The sequence below is a fragment of the Bos mutus genome, chromosome X (genome assembly GCF_027580195.1).
Source record: "Bos mutus isolate GX-2022 chromosome X, NWIPB_WYAK_1.1, whole genome shotgun sequence".
NCBI classification, from domain to species: Eukaryota; Metazoa; Chordata; class Mammalia; order Artiodactyla; family Bovidae; genus Bos; species Bos mutus.
The window spans coordinates 67,357,755-67,381,995 of NC_091646.1; the positions used below are offsets into that span (position 1 = coordinate 67,357,755).

Genomic DNA, 24,241 nt, shown 5'->3' on the forward strand with positions numbered 1-24,241 from the left:
TATTCTTTGCAGCCAAAGATGGAGAAGCTCTATACAGTCAGCAAAAACAAGACTGGGAACTGACTGTGACTCAGATCATCAATTCCTTATTGCCAAATTCAGACTGAAATTGAAGAAAGTAGGGAAAACCACATGACCATTCAGGTATGACTTAAATCAAATCCCTTACAATTATACAGTGGAAGTGACAAACAGATTCAAGGGATTAGATCTGATAGACAGTGTGCCTAAAGAACTATGGACAGAGGTTCATGACATTGTACAGGAGGCAGTGATCAAGACCATCCCCAAGAAAAAGAAATGCCAAAAGGCAAAATGGCTGTCTGAGGAGGCCTTACAAATAGCTGTGAAAAGAAGAGAAGCTAAAGGCAAAGGAGAAAAGGAAAGATATGCCCATTTGAATGCAGAGTTCCAAAGAATAGAAAGGGGAGATAATAAGCCTTCCTCAGCAATCAATGCAAAGAAACAGAGGAAAACAACAGAATGGGAAAGACTAGAGATCTCTTCAAGAAAATTAGAGATACCAAGAGAACATTTCATGCAAAGATGGCCACAATTAAGGACAGAAATGGTACAGACCTAACAAAAGCACAAGATATTAAGAAGAAGTGGCAATAATACACAGAAGAACTATACAAAAAAGATCTTAAAGATCCAGATAACAATGATGGTGTAATCACTCAACTAGAGCCAGACATCCTGGAATGTGAAGTCAAGTGGGCCTTAGGAAACATCACTACGAACAAAGCTAGTGGAGGTGATGGAATTCCAGTTGAGCTATTTCAAATCCTAAAAGATGATGCTGTCAAAGTGCTGCACTCAATATGCCAGCAAATTTGGAAAACTCAGCAGTGGCCACAGGACTGAAAAAAGTCCATTTTCATTCCAATCCCAAAGAAAGGCAATGCCAAAGAATGCTCAAACTACCACACAATTGCACTCATCTCACACGCTAGTAAAGTAATGCTCCAAATTCTCCAAGACAGACTTCAACAGTATGTGAACTGTGAACTTCCAGATGTTCAAGCTGGATTTATAAAAGGCAGAGGAACCAGAGATAAAATTGCCAACATACACTGGATCATCAAAAAAGCACTAGAATTCCAGAAAAACATCTATTTCTGCTTTACTGACTATGCCAAAGCCTTTGATTGTGTGGATCACAACAAACTATGGAAAATTCTTAAAAAGATGGGAATACCAGACCACCTGACCTGCCTCCTGGGAAAGCTGTATGCAGGTAAAGAAGCAACTAGAACTGTACATGGAACAACATACTCGTTCCAAATCGGGAAAGGAGTAGGTCAATGCTGTATAATGTCACCCTGCTTATTTAACTTATATGCAGAGGACATCATACAAAATGTCAGGCTGGATGAAGCACAAGCTGGCATCAAGATTTCTGGGAGAAATATCAATAATCTCAAATATGCAGGTGACATCACCCTTATGGCAGAAAGTGAAGAAGAACTGAAGAGCCTCTTGATGAAAGTGAAAGAGGAGAGTGAAAATGTCGGCTTAAAACTCACCATTCAGAAAATTAAGATCATGGCATCCAGTCCCATCACTTCATGACAAATAAATGGGGAAATGATGGAAACAGTGACAAACTTTATTTTGGGGGTTCCAAAATCACTGCATATGGTGACTGCAGTCATGAAATTAAAAGACGCTTGCTCCTTGGAAAAAAGCTATGACCAACCTAGATAGCATATTAAAAAGCAGAGACATTACTTTGCCAACAAAAGTCCATCTATTCAAAACTATGGTTTTTCCAGTAGTAATGTATGGATGTGAGAGTTGGACTATAAAGAAAGCTGAGCACCAAAATATTAATGATTTTGAACTGTGGTATTGGAGAAGACTCTTGAGAGTCCCTTGGACTGCAAGGAGATCCAACCAGCCCATCCTAAAGGAGATCAGTCCTGGGTGTTCATTGGAGGGACTGATGCTGAAGCTGAAACTCCAGCACTTTGGCCATCTGATGCGAAGAACTGACTCATTGGAAAAGACCCTGTTGCTGGGAAAGATTGAAGGCAGGAGGAGAAGGGGACAACAGAGGATGAGGTGGTTGAAAGGCATCACCGATTTGATGGACATGAGTTTGAGTAAGCTCCAGGAGTTGGTGATGAACAGAGGAGCCTGGCATGCTGCAGTCCATGGGGTTACAAAGAGTTGGACATGACTGAGTGACTGAACTGAACTGAACTGAGCAGGGCCCTACCCACCAGAGCAAGACCCAGTTTTTCCCACCAGTAGTCCCTCCCATCAAGAAGCTTACACAAGCATTTTAGCCTCCTCCATCAGAGGGCAGGCAGAAGAAGCAAGAAGAACCAAAATCCAGCAGCGACTAAAACAAAGGCACATTACAGAACGTTAATCTGCATGAAAAAGCAGAAAATTATGTCCCAGAGGAAGGGACAAGATAAACCCCAGAAAAACAACTAAAGAAGTGGAGATAGGCAACCTTCCAGAAAAAGAATTCAAGATAATGATAGTGAAGATGATTCAGGATCTCAGAAAAAGAATGGAGGCAAAGATTGAGAAGATACAAGAAATGTTTACCAAAGACCTAGAAGAACTAAATAACAAACAAATAAATGAATAATACACTAGAAGGAATCCATAGCAGAATAACTGAAGCAGAAGTACGGATAAATGACCTGGAGGACAGAAATGTTGGAAATAACTGCCACAGAACAGAACATAGAAAAAAGTATGAAAAGAAATGAAGAGAGCCTAAGAGACCTCTGGGACAACATTAAACACACCAACATTCACATTATTTGGGACCCAGAAGGAGAAGAGAGAGAGAAAGGACCTGAGAAAATACTTGAAGAGGTCATAGCTGAAACTTCCCTAACATGGGAAAGGAAATAACCAACCAAGTCCAGGAAGCACAGATAGTCCCAGGCAGGATAAACCCAAGGAGGAACACACAAAGACACAATCAAATTGACAAAAATTAAAGACAGAGATAAAGTATTAAAAGCAACAAGGGGAAAATGACAATATACAAGGGAACTCCCATCAGGCTATCAGTTGATTTCTCAACAGAAACTCTACAATCCAGGAGGGGATGGCATGATATATTTAAAGTAATGAAAGGGAAGAACCTACAACCAAGAATATTCTACCCAGGAAGACTCTCCTTCAGATTTGATGGAGAAATAAAAAGCTTTCCAGACAAGCAAAAGTTAAGAGAATTCAGCACTACCCAACCAGCTTTACAACAAGTGCTAAAGGAACTTCTCTAGGCAGAAAACACGAGAAGGAAAAGCCCTACCTACAGAAAATAAACCCAAAACAATGTTAATAGGATCATGAAAGTGAAAGTGAAAGTGTTAGTCACTCAGTCATATCTGAGTCTTTGCTACCCCAATGGACTTTAGCCTGCCCAGCTCCTCTGTCCGTGGAATTCTCCAGGCAAGAATACTGGAGTGGGTTGCCATTCCCTTCTCCAGGGGAATAGGATCATACATATCGATTATTACCTTAACTGTAAATGTATTAAATGCACCAACCAAAAGACATAGATTGACTGAGCAGATGAAAACATGTGCATGTACGCACTTCCACTTACTACATTACTCTGCTTGACCCCCCAAATTGTGTGTAATTATTTTATATTGTTAGGTTAATCATGTTCCCATTATGGCTTGTAATTGTAATCATCTTTTATTTTTTGTCTGACTATTGATTGTGAAAACTGATAAATATCTTTTACTATTGTGATTATGTAAGTATTACTCACTTAATACCATTGTATCATGATTGATCAACAGAAAAATTATAGAATTCTATATCACCAAAACAAACACTTAATAGAAACATCTGTAATCACTGTTTAAAATCCAGATGCATATCAGAATTATCTTGGAATTTTTTGAAAAATACAAATGCCCAGGTATTTTTTTTTTTACCAGAGCTCCAGATATGTTTCTATGGAGCAGCCATGTTTAAAAACAACTGGAGTATATGAGGATCTTTTACCTTTATCTAGTTTGTTTCATTTTTATATTTCATAGTCAGTGCTCCCATTTCATTTAGTTTATGTTTTCCAATTTCTCCATCTCTTCTTTTTTTCTTTGATGTGCTTTCTCAAGCCTTTATCAATCATAGTAGAAAGGCTTTTGTATACATATATATATATGTATAACTTATGAATATATATGTAAACTTATGAATTTTTGCCTAAAAAATTATGACATTTTGATTCCACTTATTTGACTTAGTATAAATAGAATGCTATATTTCTAATTTTTTTTTAACTTTCTTTTTTATTTATTTATTTTATTATTTTTTTTAATTTTATTTTATTTTTAAACTTTACATAATTGTATTAGTTTTGCCAAATATCAAAATGAATCCGCCACAGGTATACATGTGTTCCCCATCCCAAACCCTCCTCCCTCCTCCCTCCCCATACCATCCCTCAGGGCCGTCCCAGTGCACCAGCCCCAAGCATCCAGCATCGTGCATTGAACCTGGACTGGCATCTCGTTTCCTACATGATATTTTACATGTTTCATTGCCATTCTCCCGAATCTTCCCACCCTCTCCCTCTCCCACAGAGTCCATAAGACTGTTCTATACATCAGTGTCTCTTTTTGCTGTCTCGCATACATCGGGTTATTGTTACCATCTTTCTAAATTCCATATATATGCGTTAGTATACTGTATTTATGTTTTTCCTTCTGGCTTACTTCACTCTGTATAATAGGCTCCAGTTTCATCCACCTCATTAGAACTGATTCAAATGTATTCTTTTTAATGGCTGAGTAATACTCCATCGTGTATATGTACCATAGCTTTCTTATCCATTCATCTGCTGATGGGCATCTAGGTTGCTTCCATGTCTTGGCTATTATAAACAGTGCTGCGATGAACATTGGGGTACACGTGTCTCTTTCCCTTCTGGTTTCCTCAGTGTGTATGCCCAGCAGTGGGATTGCTGGATCATAAGGCAGTTCTATTTCCAGTTTTTTAAGGAATCTCCTAATTTTTTAAAAATAGATATGCAACAAGCAACAGAGGTTTACTATATAGCACAGGGAACCATAGTCAATGTCTTATAATAACCTATAACAGAAAATAATTTCAAAAATAATATATGTGCTTATATATAAAACTGAATCACACATAAAAAAGAATTATATTTTTTGAAATTTAGTCATGTTTATCTTTTTACCAGTTTTTCTAAATGTCCTATGGACATCTAATAACAACTTATGAAATAACAAAATTTTGAATATATTTGTGTAGTATATGATTAATATAAATTAATTAAATGTAAATCTAGTATATTTAGATTATTAATGACATCATTCAAGATGCTTCTATTCTTGTTTTTTCTGCACTTGGTAAAATAGTCTCTGAGCAATGTTAATATGTCTCACTATGATTATATGTTTTTTTCTTTTCACTTTTTTTTCTTCTGATTTTTGCTTTTGTATCTTTCTTTGTTGTTAAGGTTTCTTTGCTGTTAATGATTTATGATGTCTATCTTCTTGGTGAATTGTACCTTTTATTATAAAAATATTCATCTTTGTTTCATTTAAAATACATTAATTTTTAAAAAAAGAACAATGGAAAAAATAAGGAAAAGGGTGTTATATGCAAGGAAAGTGTCAGGCCTATGATTCTGTTGCAGTTGTTTAGGCTGACTGGAGTAGGGAGAGACTCATGGCAACTCATGAAGTTCCTGAAGCCTAGAATGCCTTTCTCTCCTCTATTATTCCCCATTCCTACTCCGTGGAACAGCATCCTTCAAGGTCCAAATCAAATGCTGCTATTAGTGAATCCTTCACTGGTTTACCTCCTTTCTAGAAGTGGAATAATTTCTCTCTATTTTGAACTCCTATAGAAACTTTTTCCCTCTATTTCAGTGAATAAAATATATTTATTAGTATTTGTCTATGACTTGTTTTCTCCAATAAATTCTGAGCACCTTGAGAGCAAGGATCTGGTCTCAGTAAACTACCTTTTCCACTGCAGTTTCTGGTACACCACCATGACCATAGGTAGTACATAGTAAATTTGTTGAATTAATTTAAACTGGTATCCCAGAGATTAGCACTACTCATCCGAAAGGCTATATTGTCCCAGATCCATAGGCAGAAACATGAATTACTTTCTTGCCTTATTTTTTCCCAGTTGGGAAAGGCCAAGGACAGCTCCCAACACAATCATAGGCATGGGTCATCTAGACTCTGAGACCTGAGCCCTAAAGGCCTTTGGGGAAGAGCATAGCAATCTACTAGGACAAGATCTGTGAGCCTTCTTCAGACCCAACTGAGGGAAGGTCAAGTAGGAGAGGTTGCTTTTCCACTTTAACTGATCATTTTCTTGCTTCAAAATACCTGTCTCCATGCTAATGTTATATCAGTGCCATTACACTGCATGATTTACCATGATCAGCAAAGCAGCTTGTACATTATTCCAAACGTGCTAATCAATTTCAGCTCAAAATAGATTTTAATCACCCCATAAAATTTGTTATCCTAAAATGCTGATCAACAGGGAAGAGTTAAACAAGTGCAGAGATGTTTGTATTGCAGGCATAAAAAATTATAATCCTTCTCCCAAATCTTTTTTTATAAACAGCCAAGGTATAAATTAAAATGTGCGAAAATACATGGCCTTAAGTTGTGTCATTTAGAGCTGAGATCTAAAAAGTCATAGGAACGGACTAAAGGATTTTCTGCTCGGGGTTTAGCCTTCTGATTCTGTAGGGGGAAAAAAGGCCCAAATAATTGATAATCATTGTTAATATCTATGATAGTATCTCTATTAGTATCTAAGCCAGTATCTATGATACTCAGTTTGCCCTTTTGAAAAAAATTAAGGGAATAAGGGACCTCCCTGGTGGTCTAGAGCTTAGGATTCAGTGCTTTCACTGCCATGGTCCAGATTCAATCCCTAGTGGGGAAACTGAGATCCCAGAAGCTGTGTGGCATGGCCCAGAAAAAGAAAACAAATAAGAACCTAGTAGAGCCAAAATTACAAGGTGATTATAAGTACAAAATGAGAGAACTTCTGTAACTGTATCCAGCCTAGCACCTAGTGCTCCCTTCCTCTCCCCTTCCCAACTTATCAAACTCCCATACCAGTCTCCACCTCTTCTTTTGCCAAAGCATATTATCTCTATTCTCAACACTTTTTTTTGCATTTAATTCAGAGCAATGAATCCTGGGTGCTTGGTCAGATTTTTTCTGAGGAGAAATTTATGTTCTCAGGAGAACAGCATCCCAGAGTAAAGTTACAGTGGCACTTATATGTTCCATGATTCTTGTTGGAGTATACTTGTTCCAGTATTCTTGTTGTATCTGACAAGATTAGATAATTCTTGATAATTAAGTGCATTGCTCCTGTATATATTTCATGATACATTAATTTTTGCTAGTAATATTTGTCTGAAGCAGCTGTTCTTTATTTCATTACTTGAAAGGGGATATAAGTATAGGTCAGTAATCTGTGGAAACATTTTTGTAGCCTTGTTTTGGCTAGGGGTTGGAAGTGGTTAAATGTGTTACTATCTGAAAGAAGATGTAAGTTTGCCTGCTTCCTCAGACTTCTGTTTTAATAGTATGGTAGCCAAGAGGGGATAGAAGGGTCTAGAATGTATGAATGAAGTGTGAATTTCCAAACTGACTTATATGGTATGTATAAGCTATGAAACAAAACAATAGTGCCTATGAAGCCAGTCTGGAAACAGGTAAATTCCAGTAAAGCTTTTAAGACCTCTCTAGCTGAAATAACCTTAAAACAGAGAAAAAATTTAGTGACTGATATTATTATGTATTTGAAATGTGCAGGTTGGACAGCATTTGGACTTGGAATGAAACAATAAGAGGTCCCATTCATGGATAACCAACAAGATAAGGCTATTGTTGCCTCAACCAACGGAGAAAACACTATGATTAATGGGGTCAAGGAAAATGGTAAGGGAATTTAATTATAGTATGCATTAGCTCTCCCAATAGTACTTTGTTATTGCTATAGATTTTCAGTATCCACAGAGCAGGGGCAAGTTAAGTCTAGGATACCTCTGAGATAGGTGTTAATCCTAAACTTTATCCCACCAAATCTGTAACTAGACTAGAAGCGTCTCAAGGAGGTATCTAATCCAACCCCTTTGCTCTCTGAAATCATCTCTATCAAATGAATACTTAGGTTCCCCTAAATTTGTAGTGAATTAGAAATCTGCTTTGATGTGAAGTTTGAAATGTCTAGATTCCGTAGAAGCTTCCAAAACAGAGGTAAGTCTGAAGGATAGGAATATGCCTTAGAGAATTTAAAAATCATGAATATATACCATCTGAGCATTTTCCCACCCTGAAAGCTTTGACTTTCCAGTTGATCAAGCAATCCATTTTCCCCTCATTTCTGAGGAGAGTGTTGTGTGTGTCTGAAGAAAAAGCTGAATGTAAAGAAGTAATTACTTTTCACTCTCATAAATGTTCAGTACAAAATCAGGGTCATTCTTTAACTTTGTAGTTTCTAGTTCTAAAGTTAGAGAAGCTGAAGCTTACCTTTTATACATTAAGATCAAGTACCAGAAACTGATCAAGGGGAAGAGTTAATGAGTCTGGTCTAAGATCTTTAACTTTATTTCTGTCATTTTCCCCCTTTTCTCTAGATTCAGAGGACCAGGATGTGGCAATGAAGTCATTTGCAGCTCTAGAAGCTGCTGCACCAATCCAGTCTATACCAGTGGCTCAAAAAGAGAACCTGATGTACCCCAGAGGTCTCCTGCCTCTGCCCTCTAAGAAGCCCTGTATGCAGAGCCCTCCCTCTCCTTTGGGCCTGATTGAAGCACCTGAGCATGCTGCTAATAGTGCTTCTGTGAATGCCATCTCCCTTACATCTGGTGTTGCAAAGGGCCTGAACACATGGTCATTGCCCAATGAGTGTGAGAAAGCTCCATTTGCCATAATGGAGCCTGCAGGCATGTCAGCTCTGAATGGGGACTGCCTCATGCAGCCAAGCCGGACTTGCTTGGGCTGCTTCATGGAATCCAAGGATTCAGTAGATCCTGAGCCAGGGATCAGTCTAAAAGTCAGTGATCTAAACAGGGATTATGAAACCTGTGCAGTCTCTGATATAGGGATTCAGTGTATTAATGCTGGAGAAAACATGAAATATGGAGAACAGCTTCTCTCAGATCAGCTCCTAGGCTTCCCCTTGCACAAATCAAGGGCAGGAGATAGACGAGAAGCTGAGAAACCTGACATTGACTTGGAGGACCCAGGTCAGAAAAGTTATTATGAGGCATTACTGTTAGATAAGTGCAATACAGAAGAGGCTTTGCTGGCAAATTCCAATCAGGATTGGGGTTACTTTGAGACTTTCATTAGTGAGAGTAAGATCGAACTACTTGACCTCTGTTCCAAGAATGAGCTATCTGTCAACCTGTTCTCTGAAGAAGATGTGGATAACTACATGTTTGATGATGATGAGTCAACACTGGGAAGTGATGTCTGCTCCCTGAAAATTCGATATGAGTCCTTCCAGGACAATGTTCGAGACAAGACCACCCTTTTGATGCAGGAAGATGCCCAGTTCAACTTTTTTCCCAGTGTCTTTACTACCTGCCCCAAGCGGGAGTCTAAGACTGGGGCCCTGAAGCAAAGTAGCGATTTTTCCCAATTCAAGGTCCCTGATGTGAGCATTATCTGGGGGGAGGAAGATAAAAACCTGGACAAGAAGAAAGGCAAAGAAGAAGGCCAGGAAGAAAAAGGTGCAGAGAAAAAAGATGGGAAGGATAATGATGAAAAATCTGCCTTAAATAAACCATGCAGTGGAACTGAAGTAGGGCAATTTAAGAATCTAAAGCAAGGCCATCTTGCCAATTCCTTGGAAGCATCAGGGAATTTCAGTGATGGTAGTTCCTTCATTGAGGTCTCATTTGATACCATGGGGGAGATCAAGGACTGTAGCCGCTATATGGCTCGGGACACTAATTCTGGCAGCTCCTCCTCCCAGCAGAACTATGGGCTACGAGCCAAGAGAAAAGTCAGGTATAGTGAAGATTATCTGTATGATGTTGACTCATTAGAGGGTGAAAAAGTAAATGAGAGGAAGGAATGGCTGCCAGGTGGTTCTATAGAAGAAGATGATGATGAATGGTGTCCCAAAAAGAGAAGAAAAGTAACCCGTAAGGAGCCCCCTGTTATTATCAAATATATTATCATCAACCGTTTTAAAGGTGAGAAAAACATGCTGGTGAAGTTGGGTAGAGTGGATGCCAGTGAAACAACAGTTAATTTGAGTGAAAATCAGCTCAACAAATATGCCAAGCTGGCTCCCTTGAAGGGCTTCTGGCAGAAGAAGAAAAAGCAGAGAAACAGCAATGCAGACTCCAGCAAAACATCCTTATGCCAAAAGCAAAGCTTTGAACCAGGTAGCTTTGAGATGTCATTTCTGCCACCTGCTCGCAAACGAAAATCTAAACTTGGCAACAGGCACAGGATTCAAAGAATTCCATCCATAGAAACGTCAGCAAGTGGTAAGCAGGTTTCATTCTGCAATGATGAGAGGCAAGCTAATAATCGTAAAGAAGATGGAGGCCTGAAAGGCACACTGAAGTCAGCACCTCTGGCTGCCTCCAGCTGTGCAAATGGATCACATTTAAATGACATCACAGGTCCTGACTCAGAGAAAGTCAAAGCCCAAGATGGTCAGTTTAAGGCACCAGAGAGGAAAGTGCTTAACAAAATCAAATTTAAAAGTGAAGCCAGGTTAAAATCCAAAAAAATCAAAGCTGGGCAAGAAAGCAAGCCAGTTGTTCAAATGAGCCCTCTTTTGGAAAACCAATCCTCCAAGGCTAATTCAAAGAATGAACCTATTGCTGGGACCTCAAATAGTTCTCATCTATCTGAATTTCATGAGACAAAGGTTGCTAAGAATTCTACGTTCCTACCAACCAGCTGCTCTTCTGAAATGCCTCTATCATCTGCTCATGTTGCCAACAATATACCTGTTATTCCTGGAGGGTATCTACAGACATTGTTAGATGCTTCTGACTTGTCAAATAATACTGGTATCTCATACTTCAATCATCATTCTCCAGAGCAAAATGAAGACAGGCTCACTCAAACAGAAAAATCATTTGTACCTCTCCAACCCTCCCAGGACTGTGTGCTTTCCTCACCTTCTGAGTCTGAGCTGCTTCAGTCATCCCAAAACTTCAAAATGGAATCAAGCAGCTATGGAGATGTGTGGCACAACAAACCTACTTCTGGCTCCCAGGAATTCATGGCTGAAGTCTCAAGGGAGATAGCTCCAACCCAGTCCAGTGAATTTGGAGTCTCCCAAGTAGTCTCCATGGAAAATAGCCTCACAGCTACAACATACAGTCCAATCTGTCTCAATAGTGGTGGCAGTAGTTGCAACAAGGTCATATATACCTCTGTGCAAGACACCCAGCTCTCATCTGATGACTCTTACCAATTATGTCACTTTAATAATGGAGAGGTCTGCTTTCCTTTCCAGCAGGGTCCAGTCAATATGGACAATGTGCGGCTCTTTAGCTTTGATTCCATTGCCCCACTCTCTGTCAACTCAAGCAATTATTGCTCCTTAAGCTTGAAATCTTGTGAAAAGGATGGTGATGATGATATTGCTGATGACTTCTTGGCCCACTGCAGCCCCAAGCTGGTGATACAGCAGAGCATTGATGAGATAGCACCACTAAAGGAGTCCACTGACCTCCTGGATATCTCCAACTTCACTCCTGACAAATTCCGCCACTCTTCCCTCTCAGAGATATCTCCACCTGATACTCCCAGTCTTTCCCCTCAAATTACCAGATGTGAGAATATCAAGACACTAGGAACACTAAAAGGATTTCAAGAGGGTGTCCCAGGAACACTGGGCAATATGGAGAAAATCAAGTGGGACTGCAGTACCCTTTCACAGCAGGTTCAAGTGGATGATGGATTTACTTTACATAACCATCAGTTTCAGTTCCATATGTTCAATGATGAGGATTCTGTCAGCCTGCTCCAGAAAGCCCCTTGCTTATCAACATTTAATGATCCATCTAGTCAAATAAGTACCAGCAACAAGGTGTCAAAATCAAGAAAGAAAAGTTCACCCAGCAAGAGTGGGGCTATGAACCAAAGCTCTTCTCAGAAAAACAACAGGAAAAAATCCCCCAAAAGCAACAACAAAGGGATGGAAAAACCACCTGGCAAAACTTCCCGCCAGGTCCCTAAGTCAGCAAAGAAAGGGAAATTCATGGCTGCAATCAATGGAGAGAAAATGCAAATTGGCATCAGTCGTGGAGGAGGCCAAATCAACAGCATATCCTCCACAGGGAAGACATTGGCTGAATGTATCCAACATGGCCCTGTAGCCTCTATGAAGATGCCAAGTCAGAAGGGGCTTTCTGGAGACTGGTCTTTGGGGAAGGAAAGCAGCCCAGGCTGGAATGACATGAACATGGGCACCAGCACCAACAACCTTTTGGATGATGACCAACGGGAATTTCAGGAGCCTTCATATATCTTGTCCAACATTGCCTCTGGTATGGCAGATGTGCAGAGGTTCATGATGGCCTCCATAGAACCCCTTTGGGAACCCATGGAGCACCATGGGGACCCTAATATATTCTACTCCCCTGAGTCCAATAGTCTAAAATTAAAAACCCTCAAAATATTGGCTGGGACACCACAGGAATCTAAGAAAAAGGTCAACAGTGGCTCTCCAGGAGCCACTAAGAATCACAGGTCTATCAAGGGTGTGAGTAAAAGCAATGGGAAAGCAGCAATAGGTGATCCTGGTCGTGCAAGCATGTCTGGTTATAATGAGGACTCTCGCTCTGCCTTCTTTGATAAAAAGCTTAATAACCTGAGCACTTTAGGCAATAATGTACCAACACACAAAAAGTTATATCGTCACAAAACCAGCTCCAAGGCCCTGAGAGAAGAGAAGTGTAAGGGAAAGCGTATGGAGCGAGAACAGGTCCACAAGGATGAGGCTGGGACAGCTTCTTTCGAAAAACTGAGGTAATACTGCACCAAAATGGCTGAGATGATGCACCTTAGCTTTCCTACTCTGCTAAGCCCACAGTCCCTCATTTTTTCCCTCTTGAAAGCAGAAGTTTGCATGAAAGAAACTGTCCCATTCCTTTCTTTTTCAAATTAAAACAAAAAGAAAAACGTGCATGAAAATCCCTATACCTCTAAGCCACCAAAAAGATTGGGCAATTTTGTTGTGGCTTGACTAGGGATAAATTTTGACAAGGCTACTTTTTCTGCTAGTCAGCATTAATTTTTACTTACTGAGAAAATACAACTAAAATATGCTTTTGAATGATTTGGGGAAGGGAAGGGCTTTGCAGTAAGAAAAATTTTGACCAACAGAATTTAAAAGTTATATAGACCAAAAAACCAAGATGATTTAAACAAAAAGAGCGTAATTTGGAAAACAAAATCTCATCATAAGGCAATTAGGAGTGCTTTCTAGTGCCCCCTGCTATTGGTATCTTTTTCTGCATCATACGGCATCTAGTATGATGTAAACAAATTTAGATTGTATGATCCCTTTGTGGGACATACACTAAATCTAACTAAGATGGCATAAATTGTTTGGTTTTTCTGCAGGGATTCCGACTACAATCTCCTAAATGCAGAAACAACATTTTGGGTTTTACCTGTGTTTGAAGAAGAGACTCTCATTTTCCAGAAAGACATTTGATGTTTGTGTTTTATTTCTTTCAAAATATGCCTTGTGGTATGTATGTTGACATGTAAGTGCTTAAAGAAAAGAATTTTAAAGTGTGGGAATAAGTCTTTAGAAGCAAACTTTAATCTGATGTTCTATGTAAAAGACTTTAGAAGTCATACAGTTGCACAAGTAGTTTATGCACTATTTATCCAAGGGGAAATAAAGGAAAACATTGTGCCAAACTACAAACAGGTGACTGTATTGTATATATTTTTACTTCTATATCAACATTTGGTTGTGAGTATTTGGGGAACTTGTCCCTGTTAATTTACTAGAAACATTCCAGTGATTATTGCTATTAACCACCCCCACTTATGTGGATAGCACCTGTAGATCACAGTGGAAAAATATGTTGTGTTACACAATTTACCAAAACTTAAAGGATACTGTTTGAAATGTGCCAAATTTCCTTACCTCATCTTACATATTCACCCCCACAGTTTAAAGCTCATTAATTAATTTAAAATATAAGAATACATACCTTATTTTTAAAATTAAAATTCTACTGTCCTGTGTGGAAACATGGACCATTAAATAAGGCACAATAAAGGTTTGTTTGTTCCATTGTCTAAGGGTTAAAGTGTTGGAAAAGTCTGAAAGTCACAACAGCTAAGTCCATCAGGGACCCAAGTATATGCATTTACAGAAACTTTTACAAGGAAACAAAGCAGCTGCTTTAAAGTTTGTTTTCTAAAAGGAAAATCTGTATCTGAAAATTATTTAAAGTGCAAAGTTATATTGCTGATACTTTATATCTCAGTTTTATATATTTTATAATAGTCTGGGATAAATTATAAAATAGCTATAAAATCAAGACTACGATAAATGAAATACATAGATTGCTTTTAAGTAGTTTCATAAATGTTTTATTCCAGTTTTGTCAGAAATGCACTCATATCATGGCTTTAGTGTTAAGTGTTTAATATTGCAATGCCAATGTCATTTAAAGAAAATGTTAAGGTATCTCAGTTTGATGCCTATGAATCACATACATATATTTGATAAACTGAATAATTTGTAACAACTAATTGGGGCCATATATACTTAGTTTGAGGATAACTAGAGTATCTGATGCCACACACTAAACTTAAATCTCAATTTTTTATATACATTTTTGAAATCACATTTTTTATTTAGCCCTTTCCCTTTTTAAAAAATTTCACAGCCCCAACATCCCTCACAACTAGCTTTTTCTTCCCTTTTATTCACCACTTGACTTCTAACATTTGATCTCTTTTCCTTGCACAGTTGAAGGCCTGTGTGTCTGATGACTGATGCATTATGGCACAGATGAGATAATGGATATGAAAGCGCTTTGTAGATCGTAAAGTGCTATACAGATATAGGGGATTAATATTATTAATGTTGTTGGTTGTTGTTGTTGTTACTCTTACTATTCTTACTAATATTGTTACTAACCTATTAACTTGTGGATATATAGGCTGTGGGTGGGAGGGTGGAGAATAGGTGGGTGGGGGAAAAGGGGATTTTAAAAAAGGGAATATATTTCAAAAGGAAAATTTTAAGCAAAATATGAACCTACCTAGTCATTGCCACCTAAATATATTCACAAACAGAGAAGCAACATTTGAAAGTAGTCAGAGAGAAATGGAAGGAAGCCTGTCACATATATAAGTATACACACTTGTCCATGATTCCTTTTACCAGCCAGCTCTACTACTTACAACTAGGTAGTAAAATGAACCAACTTTTCTTCTTGATGGTGTGATTGTGTATGTCTGTGGGGAATGAGTGGGTGAAGAGCATTTCGTGAGGCTGCTTCAGGCCTATTCCTAGGTTTTGACACTAGTGTGTGGTAAGTCCTGGAAAATTACTTAATGGAAAAGTACCAGATGTGACATGTCTCCTGCTCTTCAGCAGCCATTCAAAAGGAAAAATAATCAAATGGGAACATTTTCTTCTATTTCTCCACTCTGATAGCTAGCTGTTTTTGCTAAATGCTATGGCTGGTTCCTCGGAACTGGTCTTTGTTTTGTTTTTATTTTTCTATTTTCCAGCTGAATTTAGTTTGGAATCACCAACTCTGCCTGTATTCTGATCCCCAAGACTCCAAATCTCAAAGTCACCAGCTTACAGGAATGGAGTGCTCTCTACGTAATCTAATGGTGGCAATGAAAGAAGGAATAAAGAAAATGTTCCATGAGTACAGTATGTTTTATACAAATAAATATGGGAGCAGTTGTCCCACTTTTCCTCAGTATCAGTTCAGCTTTGGCAAATGGGGTGAGGTGGGATAGAAGGACAGCCTAAAACTGTTGGAAACAATTTCCTTGTCAGAACTTGCTATCATGAATCCTTTGGAATGGATACTCTTTCAGTCGCTCCTATGGAGCCCATTAGGAGCCTAATCTAGGACATGGGTTATCCCTTTCTCCGAAGAGAACTGCCATTTTAAAGTACCTTTTTTCTTGGCCTACAGTTAATTCTATGTTTTTAAGGTTAAATTAGTGGCTTATAACCAATTGTTTTGTACTGAAACATAAAAAGGAACCGAGTTTGAGAAATGAACAACGGGATTAGGCAGAAGATAATTGTTCTCTAAATTGCATTCTATATCCCTCTCAGTATATCATGTTCTGAGGTCTTCAGTTTGGGAAGCTTTGTTGGTCTTGTCTCTGCTCTCGCAATCCTTTGCTCCCTCTAACAACATAATAGGCCTGACTTTTGGAGATTCCTTATTTAACCAGCTGCCTTAGTGGAGTGAGGACCAGTGACAGAAAGGTAGTGTTTTTATCCTATCATAGATATCTGAAATTAGCTATATGGAATTTTCCTTGGTCTGAATTTCCTGATTGCCACTCCCTTCTCTCTTCTAAGAAGCTTCTTCTTATAATTCCTCCCCCAACAGAATCCCCTTTAATCTTTTCTTTCCTGGGAATGATATTCTCCATTATTCTCCTTACTTAATTTCAGTTCTTGATCTTAAAAATGTTCTTCTTTTATAACCTTATATTCCACTTCCCCAAGGTGTCAGACTATAAGAACTTTAGCCAGGCTACTTTCTTATGGAAGTTCAAAGGGAAACTTTCATACTCTTAATTACTTTTCATTGCCTTGGCTACTTTCAAATCTAGTTTTAAATGCAGATACACATGCACACACATGCAGAATTATATTACATGACTAAGGAAAGTTGGAAACTCCTTTTCCTTGAAGATCTATAAGGAAAGATCTGATCCCTTTCTGCCCTGGTTAGTTGTTGGACTATGAGGAGCAGGGTGCTGAAATAGTGGCCTTGACCAATGTTCTTTGAGACTCTCAGTGTTATGTTTGGTCTTTGATAACTGACTTGAACCCATGGCCTCTCCAGTGTCTCATATACCAGCTTCCTCACAGCTCTCTCTTCTGACTTGTTACTTTGTGTAGTTATGTGTTAAGGCCTTACCTTTTCCTCAATGTTTTCAAACCTCCGGCACTACCTTGACCATCACTTCTTTAGCCATCTTCCTGAAGTCCTTGGTGCTAGATGGACTTTCGTGACAACTTTCACCTTCTCTGACCTTTTTCCTTGCTTCTTAAGAAGCATCTGCATGTGTGCAGGCAGGATAGGGAGGGAACAAGTGTGCATAAAAAAAGAGAGAGGTATAAAGGATGCTCACAAGCTGTAAACAACTCTGGCTAGCATCCTTTGTCCTGTTATGTGAGATTCTGCAGTTCTAGTAAATTTCCATTTTAGTGAGTTCTAATTAGCAGTTATTGCCTAAAGGAGAAAACCCATATCCAAGAACCTCTTAACCAAGCTTGGTCTTACCAAGCTGAACCAGTCTGATGCAGATCTGCCACATCTTCAATTCACAGATGCTCTCAGAACAGTTCCAAGAATGAAAGAGAGCTAAGTTTCTGTGCTGAAGAGAATGAAGCATTAGCTAGTCCTAAATGGTGCTAGAACTAGAAGTATTGGTTTTCTCCTGTATTATTGAGAAATTGTCCAATTTAAGGAGTTTTTGTTTTCATTTAGAGATTTTTAAGTGACTACCCATCACTACAGGAATATGTCCTTTTTATGAAATAAAACTAACATGAGATTGACTTTCTAATAATAAAATTCACTAAGCCCATCATTGTGTTTGAAAGACTTAGTACCAAAATCAAGTATTTTTAGTAACAAATAGGAATCTTGTCAACAAAGTGTAGCCCAGGAATTTTGTAAAGGTTTCTCAAGGAACAAAATAAGACAGAAAAAACTTTAGGTGGGCTGTGTAACTTGGGAAACAGTATCAGCTTGAAGGTCCTCAGCCAGCACGGGCTTATTTTGATGGCAGTACTCAGGCTACCCTTTAAGGTACATTTTTTTTTTTCTCAGAATACTAAACAGTAGCTACAGTCGTGAAGCAGAGCTCCCTATGCAGCTACATGATACTTGAGATGTACTCTTGATTTCAGAATAATAACTAAGAGATAAAGCATTGGAGAAGGATAATGTAAAAGAAAGAGGTTTAGTTCAAAGTTTACGGTGTGAATGAGGCTTTTAAAATTGGTATCTGAGTAAATAGATATTAAAGATACTAAAGAAGCACTCATCAACATGATATGGAAAGGATGTCTGTCTATCTAACAAGCTCGGTGATTTCTGAGTCTGAGAAAGACACCCCCTTCACAAAGAAGAAAGGAGATATTTAAATCATTTTGCCTCTTTGAGAGATGCCTAGTTTTACAGCACAAAAGAAAAGGCTTAGAATGAAAACTCTAAGAGGCTTTTTGTTTTTGACTCCCAGTAAGAATGAGAGAAAGCTTGAGATGCTCTACTGGGATTCCTGTAGCACTGATTAGAGTTTGCTGCCTACAGAGTTTTGAATGTACTAGTCCTTAATTTAATTTCCATAAAACTGAATGCACCTCTTTAGTAAGTTACTGATTTATGGTGCTAAATAAAATGATTATCCCCATTTTTTCTCCTCTCCCAAGCCCCTTACGCATTTAAGAAAATTTAAAAGTGTTAAAGGCCCTTTTTATGAATGTAACCTAAGTTTCTGTTTGACATATGACACTGCAACTTTAAAATGTTAGGAAATTATTTGCCTTTTTCTTTTAGAGTTAAACTTTATAAATAATCTGTAGAGTCAATCGAAGAATAAAGCTTAGGGATCACTCTTAAGACGCCTACAAAATCTTGTATATTTTTAAGTGTGCCAATTTGTAACATATTTTGTAAGTGTATATTTTTCTTAGAAAAGTGCTGTGAAGTGTCTGTATGTGAGAATTTTCCTTTTTCTGCACCACTAGGTGCTAATAAAAGGATATTTACTTCAAAGTTTCTGGTTTTAGAAACCACAATACAAAGAAAAAATACACTTTTGTTGGGAATTTTGTAACACAAAACATGTTGTGAACGAGTGTAGTGATATTGTGCAAAAGAAAATGAACATTTGTGAGCTTCTTGCTGTTTTATAGATTTTCTTGTAAATTATTCTTGTAACACCTCTGGTTTTGTTGTTCTTGTTGCAAAGGTTTTAAATATTTGTGATTGAGTGTATGGTGAAACTGTCATAATGTTACTTAGCTGAGTTTTGTTATTGTTTATGGAATAAATAAAAAAGAAAAGTTTAAAATACTGCTTTAGAATCATATGTAACAGAAACCAACCATTTCTAATTAAATTCTATGTCCCAAATAAAAAGTTCTTCATTGTCTAGATCAATGTTTCTCAAACTGTCTGTGATGAAGGACCAATGTTTTCCTCCAATCCATTAAAAACTAATACTATTATAAAACACAATAAGAGTGAATTTTTAAAAGTAAAATTTAAAACGATATGCAAAATAAAAGCTCTAATATATTCAATTCAATATGTAAAATTACATTTCAAAACAAACATAACATAGGAGAAAAGGAAAGAATTGCAAAAAATTGGTACCATATTTGAGACAAGTCCACTGTGTGTGAAAGTTGCTTAGTCGTGTCCAACTCTTTGTGACCCCATGGACTATACACACAGTCCATGGAATTCTCTAGGCCAGAATACTGGAGTGTGTAGCCTTTCCCTTCTCCAGGGGATCTTCCCAACCCAGGGATCGAACCTAGGTCTCCTGCATTGTAGGTGGATTCTTTACTAGCTGAGCCACAAGGGAAGCCTAAGAATACTAGAATGGGCAGCCTATCCCTTCTCCAGTGGATCTTCCCAACCCAGGAATCAAACAGTGATCTCCTACATTACAGGCAGATTATTTATCAACTGAGCTATCAGGGAACCCCAACAAGTCTATTGATCAATGACAAATTGCCATCTAAGGTTCTAACCATGCTTTGAGTAACACTTTGAATAGGAATAGGAGTATCACCATCATCTGAGAACTCACCAGGAATGATGAATTCCAGGCTCTACAACAATTCTACTGAATCAGAATCTCAATTTTAACAAGATTCCTAGGTGATTTGTGTTCATGTTAAAATTTGAGGAGCACTGGGTAAGTTCTGTGCAGAGGGGTTTTTCTACCCCTTGAGTTGGGGAATCATTTTCTAATGTGTCTAGTCTTCAAAGGAACAAATGACGTCCTTATTTTCTGATCCAGATGGATTTTACAGAGATACAGTCGTCTCAACGTGTCAAAGCTGTTTATTGGAAAGTAATACACGTTAATTTGCCTGGTACCCAAAAGATATCAGATTTTTCATAATTCTTTTAAACTGAGACTTTCTTAAGTTCTTGTCCCACGGTGCTCAGTATATTAATATTGGCTATGTCTAGAAAACGACTTTGCTTCCAAGTGCCCAGTCCATGTGAGCCACCTATGAGAGCCTAGAGCTCTGGATAACCACAAGGTCATTGTGGCACATACAGCCAACAGCCACTTCATTGGTTTTAAATATACTCAAGGAAATTGTGAAAAAAAAATGTGTATGAGAAAGTGACCCTCTATTCTCACTTAAGGATCTCATCCACTTCTACCACTTGAACTATCACTTAGATTCCCTCAAATCTCTCCTGCATTCCCATCCTATATTTCCAGTTGTAGGCTGGTTATATCCACTTGGACATTCTACAAATTCTTCAGACTTATGTATTCAAGATCATTTCATTATCCATATATCCACTGAGTATGTTCTTGCTCAGTGAATGGTGCTGCCATTCATCTAGTTAGTGACCCAAGCCAGAGAGCAAGGTTCACTAGCAATTCTTTTCTCTTCTATCCTCATATCCAATTGGCCACTCTCAATTCTCCTGCCTTTCTATCCCCCTGCTCAGTGACACTGCATTAATTCAAGCTTTCATGGTATTTCACCTGGACTATTGCAACATTGTCTTAATTCAATGGTTTCCAGACATAGAGTTCAGATTTGGGAAATTTTTAAATAAGGAAAAAGAGACGGAGGGGGAGTCTTTATAGTTACCAACTTTTTATTTTGGTAAGTAAAGACATTTAAAATAAAACTAGTCATTATCAATTCACAGAAGATCATTTTAACACCAAAAGACAATCAGGCAATCCTTTATTTAAATGCACTATATTGTCTTTTTTCTCTTCATCAGAACTATGAAAGACTGAAACCAAGGTCCCAAGCCATTGCTTTAAAGAACAAAAAGAGATTTTGAGATTCCATACCAAGGAAGTGGGGGAGGATAGAGAATGAGGGACAGAGTAAGTAAAGCCCCCACAATTGGGCCCCTCTAATATTCTGAGTCTTTGCTTTTCCCAATTCCTATGAGTTTCCTATGTGATGGATATCACAAATGTATATTCTTCATTCTATGCAGGATTCAGAGGTGTATTCTGGTGACTATGGCCCTAGAGAAAGATTCCTCTTGAACTAAACTAATGGCATGATTGTAGTGAATAAGTGGTTCTATTCTTTTCCCAGTGATTTCACATCCTTTTCTTCCCAACTCCTGATCAAAGTTGGGACAGTACCAGAGCTCATGGGGAAGATGGCAAGTCCTTTGTCTAAAGACATTTGATACATCCTGTAGTTGAGCTTTTAATGGACTTAATTTGGGGGAGAGTGATAATCACACTCCTTTTATACAGTATTCTATTTAAACTAATTGGAGCTGTAGTTAATACATATTTCAGGCCACATACCACTTTAAGAATCTAATGAAATCAATGGGCCTTTGCCCCCTGAAAATGAACATACTCAAAAGTTTTCATAGAATTTCAGGGGATTCACAGGTTAGGAACTCCCATATTAGGGGCATGAATTCTCCAAAATATCTTCCCCACAGTATAATGGAGTTTTAGTCTATCTCCTCCTCTGCACTGATGCAAGATAATAGCTATTATTTATTGTCTATTATGTGCAAAGCACTTTAATGAATTAATATTTCTCACAACAACTCTGCAAAAGAGGCATTTTCTCCATTTTACATTTAAGAAAATTGGAACATGGAGAGGTATAGTAAACTTCCTCAAGATGATACAATGAATAGTCTTTAAAGATTTTTCACCCAAGCTGACAACGCACTCTGTGCTTGTCCCATCCAAGCCCATGTCTCTAACTCAAGACATTTATTTCTAGCATAAACTGTATTGCCTATACCACTTCAAAAATATGATTATAAGTATTAATACTGAAAATTATTCAATAAATATTCAGCTATGCCACATATTGTGCTAGATAGTAAAAAAAGAAAAGTTTAAATACACTTGACCCTTGAACAACATAAATTTGAACTGTGCAGGTCCCCTTATATCCAGACTTTCTCCAGTAGGAGATACTACAGTACTATAGGGTCTGAGATTGGTTGAGTCCACAAATGCAGAACTGAAGATACAGAGTGCCCACTGTAAAGTTACATGTGGATTTTCAATGGGGCAGAGGGTCAGTTCCTCAAGCCCTGTGTCAACTGCATAAAGGACATGCCTTGCCTTCTAGGAGCTCACATATACAGCAGAGATATAATTTAATAAGAAAAACACCCACTGGTCAGTCTAATACTGTCACATATAGTTACTACAGGTATATACTTCAGAGATATTGCAGGCTTAGTTCCAGACCACTACAATAAAGCAAATATCACACTAAAGCAAGTCACATGAATGTTTTGGCTTCTCAGTGCATATAAGTTATGTTTAACTATACTGCAGTCTATTTCAAGTGTCCAATAGCATTATGTCTACCAAAAAAAGTACATATCTTAATTTTAAAATACTTTATTGCTAAAAAAAAAAAGTGCTAACCATCACCTGAGCCTTCAGTGAGTCATAAGAGTAACAATAATGATCACAGATCACCATAACAAATATAATAATGAAAAGGGTTGAAATATTGCAAGAATTACCAAAATGTGACACAGAGACATGAAGTGAACAAATGCTGTTGGGAAAATTGTGCCGATAGACTTACTCTATGCAGGATTGCCCCAACTCTTCAATTTGCAAAAAATGCAGTATCTTCCAAGTAAGCTGAATAAAATGAGATCTACCTATAGTGATTTGCTGTGCTTAAGTACCTGAGCGGGGGGTGTGGGGAACCTTCCATTCATTGTTATGGAGGAAATAATGTCACAAAATGCCACTCCCAGTAATCAATATCTAATCTTCCACTCTACCCCCTATTTTGGAATCAGTTGAGAATGAGCCTAGATCCATTTAATAATTGTGAAATTTGTGATAAGTTACTTTGATAGCTCTGTATCCCAGAGTGTCTGCTTAAACAAAAAACAAACTAGTATAACAAGATTCGGAGAAGGCAATGGCACCCCACTCCAGTACTCTTGCCTGGCAAATCCCATGGACGGAGGAGCCTGGTAGGCTGCAGTCCATGGGGTCGCTAGCAGTCAGACACGACTGAGCGACTTCACTTTCACTTTTCACTTTCATGCATTGGAGAAGGAAATGGCAACCCACTCCAGTGTTCTTGCCTGGAGAATCCCAGGGACGGTGGAGCCTGTTGGGCTGCTGTCTCTGGGGTCGTACAGAGTTGGACAAGACTGAAGCGATTTAGCAGCAGCAGCATAACAAGATTATTGTTCCCATAGACTTATTGTGGATTAAAGATCACACTTGTGAAGTCTTGGAACCAAGTGGGCAGTCAGGTAATACTTATCACTTGCTATTGTTTAACAGGTATGTATAGGTGTTTTTTTTTTTAATTTTATTTTTAAACTTTACATAATTGTATTAGTTTTGCCAAATATCAAAATGAATCCATCACAGGTATACATGTGCTCCCCATCCTGAACCCTCCTCCCTCCTCCCTCCCCATACCATCCCTCTGGGTCGTCCCAGTGCACTAGCCCCAAGCATCCAGTATCGTGCATTGAACCTGGACTGGCATCTCATTTCATACATGATATTATACATGTTTCAATGCCATTCTCCCAAATCTTCCCACTCTCTCCCTCTCCCACAGAGTCCATAAGACTGTTCTATACATCAGTGTCTCTTTTGCTGTCTCGTACACAGGGTTATTGTTATCATCTTTCTAAATTCCATATATATGCATTAGTATAATGTATTGGTGTTTTGCCTTCTGGCTTACTTCACTCTGTATAATAGGCTCCAGTTTCATCCACCTCATTAGAACTGATTCAAATGTATTCTTTTTA

At 38.2% G+C, this 24,241-nt stretch overlaps 1 protein-coding gene across 1 annotated transcript in view; it reads left to right on the top strand.

The window, feature by feature from the left end:
* Window positions 1-18,053, top strand: part of NEXMIF (neurite extension and migration factor) — a 209,152-nt gene extending 191,099 nt beyond the window's left edge. The window contains exons 2-4 of the mRNA XM_070365965.1: window positions 7,818-7,943; window positions 8,642-13,013; window positions 13,611-18,053. Of these exons, the coding sequence (XP_070222066.1) occupies window positions 7,865-7,943; window positions 8,642-13,013; window positions 13,611-13,704 (4,545 nt within the window). The 5' untranslated portion in view covers window positions 7,818-7,864 and the 3' untranslated portion in view covers window positions 13,705-18,053. The remainder of the gene's footprint in view (window positions 1-7,817; window positions 7,944-8,641; window positions 13,014-13,610) is intronic.
* Window positions 18,054-24,241: the final 6,188 nt, after the last annotated feature.